At 39.1% G+C, this 14,263-nt stretch overlaps 1 protein-coding gene across 4 annotated transcripts in view; it reads left to right on the forward strand.

Moving 5' to 3' along the window:
* The window catches only part of NYAP2 (neuronal tyrosine-phosphorylated phosphoinositide-3-kinase adaptor 2), a 135,203-nt gene that overhangs the window by 88,848 nt on the left and 32,092 nt on the right, over nucleotides 1-14,263 (forward strand). For all 4 annotated transcript variants that reach the window (XM_017822416.1, XM_017822418.1, XM_017822417.1 and 1 more), the window contains one exon: nucleotides 9,552-9,761. In XM_017822416.1, the coding sequence (XP_017677905.1) occupies nucleotides 9,552-9,761 (210 nt within the window). The remainder of the gene's footprint in view (nucleotides 1-9,551; nucleotides 9,762-14,263) is intronic.

A 14,263-nucleotide genomic window follows, 5' to 3' on the forward strand; every position in this document is an offset into this window, starting at 1 on the left:
CCTTGAAGTATGAGATAAGATATATGTTAAGGGATCCAATTATAAATTATGGCAAGAGCAGTCCTCTCCTTGTCTTAGGCTGCTGTTCCTTGCAGAACCACTCTGCACTGAGGTTTCTTGAATGTAGGAGTGAATAATACAGTGACTGAATGACCACATGATATGCTACACATTTTTGTCAGTGCATTTTCTAATCTGCCCATAGAATCATTAAGGTTGGAAAAGACCTTTAGGATCATTGAGTTCAACTTTTGACCAAACAGCACTAAGTTTTGACCAAACCAGCACTAAGTGTCATGTCCAGTCATTTCTCGAACCCTTTCAGGAATGGTGATTCCATCACTTCCCTGGACAGTCTGTTCAAGTTCTTGACAACTCTTTCAATGAAGAAATTATTCCTGATGTCCAACCTGAACCTTCCCTGGTGTAGCTTGAGGCCATTTCCTCTTTTTCTTTCGCTAGTTGCCTGGAAGAAGAGATAATATTCTGAAAGAAGAGATAATATTCTGAAAAACAGTCTTAGACCAGTGGATATGTTTCTCCTTAAGTTTCTCTAAACCTTCCAGGACTTCATCAGTAACAAGAAAATCAAAGAGTTAAAAATAGCTTTATTTGGGTTATACATGTAAATGATTCAAACATCAAACCATGAAATTGCTGGGGTGTACAATCGTGCAAGGTATAGATAAGGTGAAAAGTACAGGAATGTTGAGGAAATAATTGTCAGGATAATCACGCATATTAAAAAATTAGGTTCCTTTACATTCAATTTGATGTGAAGGTTCACATTCCTTTTACTCCTCTGAACAGAATTATCCATCCCTACTAATTATTTTATTGTTAAAACAGTAACATGCAATTAGCACTTTATCTGGCATTTAAGAATGAGTAAGGAGAACTATTGTTCTTGTAACTACTCATCTGAAAGAAAGAAGCTGTGTGTTTAATTTTACTGGAGATAGCAATTACTTTATTTTTGTCTTTGAATTCGTGATTCAAAAAGTACCTCCCTCCAGGAAATCTATAGCTATTTTACTGCTCTGGCAGTATTTGTGTAATTTGTATGTAGTTTGTGTGTGCTGTAACACGTACAGAGACCCTTGTGCCAGCCACACAAGCTGCTCTGCTCACTTGTGAAGGCAATAATAGTAAGGCCTTACAAGCACAGGCATCAGCCAGAGCTGTACAAGGCCATCTGCAATTCTGCTTATTTCCTCAGGATCGGAAGTCTGTGCTGGCATAGCTTCACAGTTGCTTTGCTAGCAAGGGTAAAACCAGTTCACAAAATGAGACCTCTGATTAGAAAGTGGGGAGGGCCTAAAATAATTAACTTGTTAAAAGGCATAGAAAGCCAGAATGACATAAAGGTTTTATTCTGTGACTGGGAGGAACCCTGAGCTTTAACTTGCAGAGTAAAAAGTGCCTGGGACCCTGACCCAGCCAGGCTTGGCACAGAGGGTGCGCAGAAAAGTTCATGTGCTTGTGTCTGGCTCTGTAAAACAGAGAGCAGAATTCAGCTGAGGCCAGTGTTGAGACAACGTCAGGATTCTCTTTTACAGGTAATGTGTTGCGGTAGAAGGGGAGCTGTACAAATGGGATGTGTGTTCCAATAATGAAAGGCAAATTTTCTAATTCATTAATGAAGCCAATAAAGAGAAATGCATTAATACATTTTTTTTTTAAAAAAAAAAAGGTAGTTAAAAAATAGATAAAATAGTCAGGAAAGAATTCATTTTCACACCAACTTTGTAATTGATTTTTTTATGTGAACATATGAAAGTGAGGGTTTCTGTCTCCAGTTTTCACAACTGTCTTTGCATTTTCTAACATTTACTACTGAATCTGGAGGAAGACATACAATTTAGAAGAAATGAAAGTGGTCAAACAGTGGAAAAACCATATGTTCAAACTGCTGAAATAGTTCAAGGGCTGTTTTTCTGCAGAAAACTTGACAAAAAAATGTTGACAAGTTTAATATAGTCAGGACTACTATGAAAGATGGATGTTTCTGAACTGAAGCTTTGAAATATAAGGTCATGAACTTTCCTCGAGAACATTTTTCTTGAAGTGGCTATATACTTTAGCTCTTTCAGCTCATTCTTACCCTCTCATTTCTTGCCATACTGTGCTAGGACATGGGCAGGACCTATCAAACCATCATGTCCTCAGCCAAACATGAAGGGTGTATTTTAAGAACCTGAATAACAGAATGAACATGCAGTGGACAGGGCTGAGACGTAAAGCCTTTAAGAAAGAATGGGCACCATCTTCTCTTCAGATTGAACGCCTAGTAGCAGTTGGGCAACTTTTTGCAGTCACTGACTTCCAGTGTCATTGCACGGTTCATCTAACACTGTTTTCTTCGATCAGTGTGGAGTTTAGGGTGGCAGTATGTTCTTGTGTGCATACATGTGTTGCTAAATAGTCCAAGGCTCATGTCAGTGATACCAAAGTTTCACAAGACTGCCACATTCAGACTTTTCAAACTAGTCCTCTTCCTTCTTCTCCTACTTAAATCCTATTTGCTTCAGACAGTCACAGACCATGTTCTTACCCACCTATGGATCTGAAATATATGTGCACAAATTTAGGTGCTTGACTGAAAGGGCAGCCTGGATAATCAGCAGGAGATCTGGATGTACAAACTAGGTAAGAGAAATGTTTGCAGCTCACCAGGATCAACTGTGCTGTACATTCCTGTGAATCAGCATGGCTGGCTAGCCTCTAGTAATAACTGCTGGAAGGAAAACCCTTCCTCTGTTGAAGTCAATGGCAGAATTCCCTTTTACTTCCTGTAATTAGGCTTTTGCCCAAACAGACACTGGAGGACAGTGGCTTATTATGAGGTTCTTCTTAGTGCAAGTCACCAATTTCTAGGATTCCCAGCTCTGAAAGGAAAATAAAATAAAAAGTGCAGTGAAAGCAGAGAACAAAGTGTTCTGCTTAACTATGTAATGGTGACTGGTCTGAGTTAAATGGAAAACTTGTTTATAGAGTGCCATCCTTGTCAAAATTTTAATGTTTGGTTAATGTTTGATTTAATTTTGAGAGTCCCAGGATGTCGCTTTTATTTGTTTTAGTAGCGCATCTGTACAGTACATATCCTCCAGATGTGGCTCTTTCAGTTGGATGATGAGGCTGTGGGGGGATTTGCAGCAGAATAGGCACACTCGAAAGATCAAGAATGGTATTGGAAGAAATCATTAGGGAATAATGATGGCCCCATTGGAAACAGGATGTGTTATATTGTCATTGCTTCTGTAATATGTATGTAAAATATATATGATCATCTTGGATCAGTCACAGAAACTTAGAACTGTTAGGATTGGAAAAGACCTCTAAGATCCTCAAGTCCAACTGTCAACCCAGCACTGCCACCATGTTCACCATTAAACCATGTCCTCAAGTGACATATCCACACATTTTCTGAACACTTCCAGGGATGGAAAATGGCTCTTTTCAAACAATACTAAAACTATGTTTTCCTTTATTTCAATCAGTATAAAAGAGAATTTTTCCTCTTACAATAGGACAACAAACAATGTTGAATGTATGGCTTACCATGCAGAATTTTTAAAACTTCAACTTTTAAGTGACTAATGGTGCCAGCTGGAGTCTTTTGAAACGTAAAGAATTCTCTTCTGTTTTTTCAACCAGATTGTAACAGAACTTTCATTGAATATTTTTATTCTAAAGCCTTGATTGATCTTTTGGTATAAATCTATCCTTTCATTAGTCTTCAGTTAATTGCATTGTGGCTTTTTCTTTTCCTGTCTTGTTTTCCTAACCAGGATTGCACACTTAGCAGGTTTGAGAAAGCCACAGAAAATCACCTAAATGCATTTCTTCAGCAATCCTTCTTCCCCTCCCTTTGCTGTCTGCAGCAGACAGATGTGATCTCTGCTGGATAAAACAAAACAAACCCTACACTGCTCACAGAAACATGTGCTCTGTGAACGCCGAGAAGCGTTTCAGCCGTGTCTTCTTAAATGTTAGATGGTTTGTGAGACTCTTTCAGGCTTTATATTGATTTTGCATGGAACTAGGTCAGAGCTGCTTTTAATTGAACAAGCTGGCTGCTGCAACTCTCACTTAACTGTAAAAAAGGGATATTAAAAATTGATATGCAAAGCAAACTTCTGCTTAATTAGCAAGCGGATGAAGTCAGAATAGACAAACCACCATAGTTAATAAAGATGAGGATATGGGTTTCACTGACAGTGTAATATACTCTTTTTTTTTTTTTCTAATGGCCTAAGCACTGAACATTATCCATGTTTCTTGCATGCAGCATTAATAGCCGATTATTTTTCTTTGGGAGAGGTTAGGATAAATTTACAGCTGTGCAGATCAGACAAAGCACCACACATCAAGAAATCCATTCAAAGACAGCTCTACTTTTTAAATGTGCAATAAAGGTAAATAAAAAGCCCAGGTGTGCAGAAAGAAGAAACTGGGATTCTCTCAAGGGCTGAATATTGCTCTACGTCCAGTGTCTGTGGAAGTGGTCAGTCAGACGGGTGCAGGCTGCTGTCATGCTGGCAGTGTCAGAAGGGACACTTGTGGAGCTGTGCCCAGCCATTCCCCTGGTCAGGACCCCGGGTTAGACACAGCTCACAGCTCGGCAGCCCTGCCCCAGGTACAAGGGTAGGAGCTGCAGTCTGGGACATGACTCAGGGAGCTCTGATGATCACACATGCTGGCTGCAGTCTAATCCTGCATCTCCACCCCTCCTGATGGCCACGTGTGCCCTTGGGCATTCTCTGTGCTCCTGCTCCTTCAGCCAGGTCCATTGTGGCTGGATGAGGTGAGGTCTGACATGTCGAGGCTGGAGGAGATCAGGAGTTCTGACTCATCCGAACTCCACCCAAAATTACTTACTTTGCTTTACACCTATATGTATATGCTGAATTTTAGACCCTGTGAGTAGTACCGTTTAATTCCCCCAATATCCAAGTTCTGCTTAGAGTGATGTATTATTTATTTAGGTTTGTAACAAACACACAGGAAAAAAAAAGGAATAAATTATTAATGTATGGATTACCTTATACATTTCAGCTCACAGCTGAGAGAGATGGCAGAGAGCAACCCTCAATTTAAGTTCCTTAAGACAATTGCTTTTCTTTCTTCCCCCAAAACCCCAAGCAGTGATAAAGGTTCTGCAATTTATCACTTAGCATTGCACTAAGAAGCCACCTGGACCTGAAATTAATTTGTGTTTAAGATCAGTGGCAGACTGACCACAGATTTACACTCATTTGAATGATAGCTTTTTAGGTAAGATGTTTTCTATAGTTGTAATTACAGTTTTCTTTGGTCCAAGTTACAACTGGCTCAGTTTGTTTCTCACTTTCTTCAGCATTTCCAAGTTTTCTGGTACCACAGCTCACATGCCAGCCTTGCCTAGTATGCAGTAATTCGAGGACATGTCATAGAGAGGAAATTTTACATGCCAATTATTTGTAAAATATGTACTCCATTGGAGATTTTAGCCACCATCTTATTCTTTAAGTGGAAAAACCTGAGATTCAGGTGAAATAAATAAGAAAAAAGCATATCCTTGAATAATGAAATACAATGACAGCTGGAAGTGCTTGAAACATTTGAATGCCTTTTTGGCAGTTTAACCAACTGTGTCCATAAATATTTAAAGAAGTGAATTATTTTTTGAAATTTACATTTTTATGTACCATTTTGGTGGAAGAAGTATTGAACAATAAAGATGCTTTCCATAATAATCTCAGCTTTCAAAATATAGCAATTGACTGCGAAAAGATTTGCCGGTGGCCATCATATGATTCACTCAGCTCCCAGCATAATACTGAGCTTTGATAGTTCCTAACTCCAAATTAAGGTTTATAACAGCACTAGGTAACCTAGATCCCATCTGTGTTTCTGTGCTTCTGAAATGAAAAATGAGAAAAGAGCTGTGCAGCAGCTACTGTTACCTTTCAGCCCTGTGTCTATGTATATATCTGACTGGTAAGAGTTTGTGTTTTCAGTATGGATCAATGTGAATAAATTGGCCATTTAAATCCTGCTGTAGCTGTTATGAAAGGTCACTGCGCTGAAACTATACTGGTTTGTTTTTCAGTCCATGGTAAGGTCACCACCCTATAGGTAACTATAGCCATCAGCTACACTCGTGCTCTGCCTTCTGTCCATGTCTTGAGTCAGGCTGTGGGAGCAAAAAGGTGGAGTAGTGAATATGCTGCTATGAGACACCATAATTTGTGCCACTGAGCTTGCTCCATGGAGGTACATTTGCAGCAGGTAGTTGTTGACAGTATAAAGTCATCCAAGTGGCTGGGACAGTCAGCAAATGTGCCAGTAATGGGTTGAGACCTGGGAGGGGAGCTCTCTGCATTTCTGGAGCTGTCCTGGGTGCATTAGAATTGAGCTGCTCTTTCGGTCAAGCAAGAACTAACAAAGTGATTTTTTTTTTAATTGAATTCAAATATGATTCCCATTGACATTTATTAAGGAAGCTGAAATTATTATAAAATCGTCCCCAAAATATTTGAGTAAAAGTGAGGTAATAATTTTTTTTTTCATTTTTTTTATGTGTTCACTAGCAAGAAGGAAAGAAATATTACAGAAAACTATATAAAAAGTTGACATGTTATTTCACTGTCTGTGTATCAATGTTACTGATAGTGATCACCAAGTAATAATGATTCAGGCTCTATGATGGGTTACACAACATTATAAACTGATTCAATCTGCTTTTCATTTTTAGGAAATATTAGTTTTCAGATAAACTGTGAACTGAAAATCCCCAAGAAAGGGTAGTGGAATGTAAATTTACAAAGTCTAGACAGCCAGCTGAAAACTGATTTTCTACACCTTATGAAGAACAAGACCATAAACCAAATCTTTATTTAGTCTAAATATTTCCACAGTTTCCAGCTGGTTGCAGAGAAATGCTGTGCTTTGATTCAGCTGATAATAAAACTAAGAATGCACAAATCATTTTTATCAGGCAACAAATACAAATGCGTCTCTGTTAAATAAACTGAAGTGGATAAATCCTTAGCTCTGCACTCAGCCAGAGCATTTCCACTGTAACAAGGGCTGACTACATGAGTGGGTGACATTTCAAAGGGTGGTGTTCAAGTAGTGTCAGTGGGGCACACACAGAGAAGGTTTACACTAATGTAATCACAGCATTTCCAGGAGCAGCTGAATTACACAGTGAATTAACTCTATTGAATGATGCACTAAGTTGTTAGGGTATTTGCAGGGCCCAATTCTGACTTTTAAAAAACATATTCTTGTCTTTTGTCTTTCTCTTTGTTTTGCTGGAAAGAATAAGCTGCAATCTAGACAGCATCCTGTATTGGTGGAAAAGAGATTTGTGTGCATATCCAAAGAATTTTGTAACTTTGTTCATAGCCTTCCTTTCCCAGACAAATAGTAGCTTAAAAAAGTAAATGGTTTTGGTATAAAGAAAAAAATCAGATATAACTGTATGTCTCTGTTACATGAAAAAGTACATTGCTATTTTTGATAGCTCAATGCTCAGAAAAAAATATAAGAGCCTTTTTGTTGATAACTGAAACAGTTCAAATCTAGTAATAATTTGGGCTCTCCATCTCTTTGCACAGCTCTTTGTATTAGAAAGTCTCTCTATGCAGTCACAGGCAGAGCTGTGTTACAGACATCTCGTAGCAAAGGTCCCTGAAAGGCAGATGTCATGTTATATTGATACAGACTGTTATTCAACCTTGTACCCTGCTGGGGTTACCAACTAGGAAAAACAAACAGTTCGGATTTTCATTGCAGTGTCTTTTTGCATACATTAAAGTAGGTAAATGACCTAGAAGTTCATGGAAGAGGTTTGATTTTTGAAGGTCTTTGTCACATGAAGTGTCACTGAATTTTATTTATGATTCCTAAAGTGGGGTTGTTTGATCATTTTCTCATGAAGCGTTACTACTTGAAGGTTGTGGTAAGATATCCTTAACATTAATTTTTACTGTTAACCGATAGTCATTCACGTTCATTGAGGAAACTCCAGGCTGACTGTGTTGTTACTCATTAAGTTCATCTGCAGACTGGAATCTCAGAGAACCCAAAACAACGTGAGATTTTGTCCCTGTTGGGCACAAGTGGGGTCTCTACCTAGTACAGATATCCGGTAGTGCATCTTTCACTGTTTGCTGTAGCATGAGCAGCAGTGGGGGGGTGTTTTCAGCCACTGGCAAATCAAAGTGGTTTGAATGTGGTTCTTTTTCTGGACTGTATCATCTGAGTGGAAATTCCTCTTGGATAGTCCTAGTTCCTGGCCATGGGGATATCTGGGAGAGGAAGTGGCTGCTCCAACTGACAGTCCTGCACAGCCAGGCCACTTCCATTTGGCACAGGTCCCCCTGGGAGCTGTTGGCATCTCCTGCCTGTGAATTGCTTCTGGCATTTTCTCTATGCTTGGCTCTCTCAAATCTTCTCATGTCTCTTGTAGCAAAAAAAAGTTTTTGAGATAGAGCTCAAGGGAAGCTTGTTGTCTATATCAAATATGGATTCCAAGCCTGTAGATACATACAGAAATTAAAGGTACACAGGGGGTTGATTAATAAACCGGTGTGACTAGAACTTGCATCCTTACATGAGAGGATCATGTAAGGATGTCTGTGGGTTTAAATACAAAGTATAAAATTCAAATCTCAGGGTTTTGGTTTTTTTTTCAAAAAGAGGTAAATGGCAAACTTTGAATAACTGACTAGCACAGTACTTAGCTCTTACAAGTAAAGAGCAATCTAATGTTTCTTCTGTATCTAGTTTTCCATGTGAATCTTTAACAGCTACAGAAGTTAAAGAACAGGAATGAACTGATCCTCCTGTATTGCTCAATGTGCAAGAAAAGAAATTAGGGTCTTGAGAAGAGAACAGAAAATCACCAACTATGAAGAAAGCAGACATCACTGCTTCATTGGAAAAATCATTCTGTTGTGTTTTGAATTTCTTCTTTTTACATTAACTCATGGAGTTGCAAGCAGAAAGTAATTTTCTGACTCCAAGGATTTTCCAACCAAGTGAAATTTCATTTCCTAGGTTATGGAGCTGGGCATACCCAAAATGGATTTTTGGTCTTTTGTTTTTGGGTTGTGTGCTTTTGTTAGAGCTTCCAAGGAATACAGATATGTAGCTTGCACAGTATTGCCTTAGGAGAGAGCTTCCTTAGAAAGTGCCTGAAGAAGAACTTGTTCCCAAACAAATGACAGCTGAAAAGAATCCAAGTATTTCTATAAATTTTTAATAAACCACAATTTGGTAGGGTACTATTTTCAAAATTATTTTCATGGCATATAAAAGTTGCAACAGAAAAGTTACATTTTATCCATCTGCTGCATGGTGTATGGTTTTAATAATTAAAAACTGTATTGAAACCTACGTAAACTACTGGGTTTTGGCCTAGATGGTAAAATAATGCTATAAATTGTCCTTAAAAGATTTATGATTGGTATATATGGAGTATTGTGCAAAAGACTGTTACGTGATGTGGATGATTAGCTGACACACTGTAACAAAATGTTCACTTGTGTATTTCATAGAACCACTAGATGAGCTGAAGATCAGAAGTCACAGCACTGAACCACTACCAAAGCTGGAAAACAAAGAGAGAGGATATCATGGGACAACTTCCTCTAGGGAGCCAGGGAAAGCTCAGGAATGGGATGGAACGCCAGGCCCGCCTGTGGTGTCCAGCAGGCTGGGGAGATCCTCTGTCAGCCCAACCATGTTGGCTGGAAGCAACAGCTCAGGTAAGTCACATAGCAGAGCCAGGAAGATCAAATGAATCTCCCTGTGAGATGGAGGATCTCTAAAGATACAGAGATGTAGATAAGCATCCAGATTCTTTAGACTTCCAACTATCTTCTAGGATCTGCCCTGCCCACTGACTGCTGTACTAGTAAGCCTTGTGCTGTCTGCCTGTGCTCTGTGCTGGAACAGATTGGGATGGTGGCAGGTAATACAAGCACGTAAACATGCAGTTCATCTGTTTTGAAAGAAGTAAGGAATTCCACGTGACATTGAAAGGGGACACTATGGCAAAGTCACCCCAGGATGGCACCTCAGAAAGAAGTTTGTAAATTCAGGTATCACAGAGAGTAACAGAAATACACTATGCAGAAGCAAGGCTGTCTTAGTGATGGGCACAGTGATTGGACACAGGCAACCTTTGACTTATGCTGGTACAAGAAATTTCTAGAAAAGTGACTATGGTTTTCAGAAGTCTCAAATTCACACCTATCCATTTTATTAATCAAAATTTTATATATATTAAATAGTAAATTGCCATAAACCATGGCATTATGATGCAGCCTTGTTTATAAATTGACAAGACAAACAGAACTGATACATGAATGGACATCTGTAAACAGATATCTATGGCTCTTGCATGAGTACCACATTGTTACTTTTGAGATTTAACAGCTCTCATAAAAGAGTAACTTCACTGCTTATTAGTTGGATTGGGAAAAATATCCACTTTAAAAACAGTTGGCATATATAGTACTGAAGCCTCATGGTCAATGTTCAGTAAGCATAAGAGCAGGAATGAGCTACTTAAACAAGAAATCATTCCTGCAAGAGGGATCTGTTGGGCAGTGAGTGGCAGAGATGAGTCTTTAAACTGCTGAGCCAGCAGAGATGCTCACGCCTCACCCAGAGCATCGCTTCCCTGCGTGATAATGGGACTCACATTGTCTCTGAATTGTTGAAAATGACACCTGAAACTCAGTGTATAACTTGAATAGTCTTTGCTGATGTGACATATCATTTGCAGCAATCATGTAGTCCAGCTTTTCTTGCTACAGACCCTGCAGATAATCCTTCCTGGGGCAGCAAATGTGACTTTTCTGCTAATCTTATGACTCTAGCACAGGTTATTTGGGTATTACTGCCATTTTCTTACTTGTCTGTTCTCAAAAAGACTTCTGGTAGGTAGGAATTTTCCAGATTAGCTCATAGCTTTTGGTAAAAATTCTGTTCCCAGCGTATTAGAGAGTCTGTGCTAATGCAGGTAGAAGGGAGGGTTTAAAAGCTACCACATCAAAGTATTGGGACATCCAATAATTAGACCAAAGGTGTGTAACAACCTTCTCAGTTCTACGAGATGACAGTATGGAGCAGAGTAGTAAAGAAGTTAAAATTAAAGAGTAAGTTCTTAGCAAAATATTACACTGCTGTCCAACCTTTCTGCAGCAGTTTTATTTCAAAGAGTTGGTTGATCTCCAAAAACAGACAAAACATGTTGGCCTCAGCCTTCATTTGGCATCAGAAAACTATAATAGTTGTTGAATCATGCCTTGATTTAGTTAACTGTGATTTTGTCTTACATTGCTAGGACTGTCAGAGAAAAAAATATATTTTCTTGGCTGAATTTTGACTCCTTTTTATGATTAAAATCTGAAAGCTGATTATGACTTTTGTTTCCCTGCAGTTTTATGCTATTTCATTTGATGAATATTGCCTCTCATCTGCCCTGAATATTTTTCCCCCGTGTCTCTCGCTGTTGCCTGAGCAACATGTTTTACCTTTAATCGGTGGGGCATTGCATTCAAAGTGTACACAGTTCTCCTCAGTCAACTTGTACATGAGCTGTAACAGTTCATTCTTTGCAATTAAATTAGAACTGTAACAGAATGCAAGAAGAGAGATTTAATTCATCTGTATGAATACAAATGTGTTTTGGAGTCAAGGAGATAAAGTAATTCTGTGCTAGGAATTAGAGTTTAGATTTACCACAGGACTGTAAAAAATCAAGGTAGGCCCCAGTACAGTCGTCATTGCTGTTGCTCTCTTTCCAACATCATAGATAACAGAAAAAAAGGCTACTTTTTTTTTTTTTTGGTGCAGACATGTCCTTGAAATACCACAGTTTGCTGCCTGCCTCCTAGTTCACACTGGTACAGGCATTTATTGGGGCAGTGTTGGAATAAATTAAAGAAAATGGGGTTGAATTACTCCACTGTAAAACAGAAAGTGTGAAAAGACTTCTCAAGTGTGCTCATCAGGCAGCTTTGCTGAGGCACAGATGAACTGGGAATTGGGGTGGCTTGAACAAATCCCTGAGTGGCAATATTGATTTTTTGTAGGTTCTCCCCACCTCTGAAACTGCTAGTAAGATAAGAGGGAGAATGAGCCCTCTCCAAACAGAATCTTGAACTTTTGTCTATTTTGTTCAAAGAGCCTGGACTGTCAGCTGCACACAGGTATCATTGTGTCTGATTGCTCTGTGACATCATGTGTCAAGGCCACTTTCTGTTTCTTGGCATCCTATAATTTCTCATGGAAAGCAATGTGATTTGGGGGCATGCCGACATTTAGGAAACTCAGTGCAATTGTAGTGAACAGCCAAATGGAATCTGTAAAACAGAAAGTTGTACAGTTTCACTCCAGGAGAATTGAAGAGTATTTTCTGGAACATTACTGCTTTTTTCCTGACTGCAACCATGAAGCATTTTACATTGCCACCTGCTGCTGGAGACAGGCACTGCCTTGCCTTTTAAACCTCAGATACTCTGTTGTGTCCTGTTTTTGAAGCACCACCAGCTTGTCACTCAGCCAGCCATTAGTATCCCACCTGAAAGCACTGTAGATAATCAGGAAGGGAGTAAATGCCCACCCTTCATTGGAATTACTGGCTATCATTTTGGATTTGCAAAAGTAATGAATATTTAAGTTCAGCTCTTTGGGAGTGGAGCAATGCCTGGGAAGCCCAAGGTGCAAATTCCATCCATAGGTACAGGAAGGGAGTAGCAGCAAAATACTAGTTCATTCCAGCTAGGTCTGCTTCATGCAGAGATGACTGAGTGCTCCCACCAACCCTAAATTTTCTCCTTACCTGCAATATCAGAGTATCACTGTGCTCCTAAATCCACAAGGATTCTCCAAGTGAAGGCAACTTAATGCTGGAGGTCTATGTTACTGGGCAGCCTGCTTGGTGAGGTCCAGACCCTGCCTGCGATGGTCATTCATGTTCTCTGCACACAACTCTTCCCAAGCAGTGCCTGTCACCTAAAATAAAAGTAGTACTGGGAGCTGTACACTGAGGGCATCTAGCCAATGCCCACAATCCAGGTGTGGGATCACATGGATCCTGACTGGAGTAAAACTGTTATCTAGATGTGACAAAAACACACATAAAAAACCTGAACAAGAATGCCCAACACTTACTTGTGTTACAAAGCAGCCAGGAAATACCAAACAAACACAGCCAAATCCTACAACAAAAACTTCACAAAGAAAATAAACACTCATACTCAGGATACAAAGTATATTCCACTAATAGCTTTTCCCTCTGGGCAAAGTATCCTCAAAACTTATATAGAAGGTTCCTTTCAGGCATAGTTTTACTCATTACGTGACTTGGTTTTGAGACTTGCTAAGCTTTTGACCTATGGATATATCTGGTAACACTAAGGTCCACAGGTTCAGAGCTCCCTTTGTGAAAACATTTCAGTTTGACGTGCTGCTGTGCTATTTCAGCACTAATTGGCTTCTACAGGTGAAGTCCTAAATACTTTTTTTTTTTTAATGTAACAGGATACTATGTAGTTTATTCCACCATAATGTTTCTTAATTTCAAATAATGTTTCAGCTTACTCATCTCTTTTTAGAAAACCAACATGGCTAGGCCAGTATGAAGATAATATTGTGATTCATTTTTCCAGTATGCATGTTTTCTTTTTCTTCTTTTTTTTTTCTTTTTTTTAGCATGTGATTGCGCTCAGCCTGTCACATTGCCTTGTTTAATTCAAAACGCATTTCTTGGCAGCTGTAGCAAATAAGCAATATTTCTCTTTTCATGTGCAAAGAAGAGACTGTGACAGGATAAGAAGCTTCTCCAATGTAAGTGACAGCCAGAGTATTTTTTTGAATTAAGATTAGGATAGGCAGAATGAAGGCTTCCTTGGATGAAAATGAACTCTTCCCATTAAGATCCAAAAATAAAAATCATGCAGAGTTGTTGTACTTCTGGAGAATATAGAAAACCATAGCACATTGGTATTAAAATTATTGAAAATATTTCCATAAATCTTGTCGCATTTCAGCGCTGTGCTTTGTTGAGGAAAATCCTACAACACCCCCTGTCTCAAGTGCAGCCAGCCAAGCCTCTGCATCTTTAGTAATGATGACAGCACTTGCACTTTTGGAAAACAGGCCATTTATGTGAGTGCTTAAATACATGATTAAGAACACAACTTTAAGGCAATCCTATCTGTGACTGGAAAGCCTGTATTTCTGCGTTGGAGTGTCT

The sequence above is a fragment of the Lepidothrix coronata genome, unplaced genomic scaffold (assembly GCF_001604755.1).
Source record: "Lepidothrix coronata isolate B3197 unplaced genomic scaffold, Lepidothrix_coronata-1.0 Scaffold97, whole genome shotgun sequence".
Classification (NCBI taxonomy): domain Eukaryota; kingdom Metazoa; phylum Chordata; class Aves; order Passeriformes; family Pipridae; genus Lepidothrix; species Lepidothrix coronata.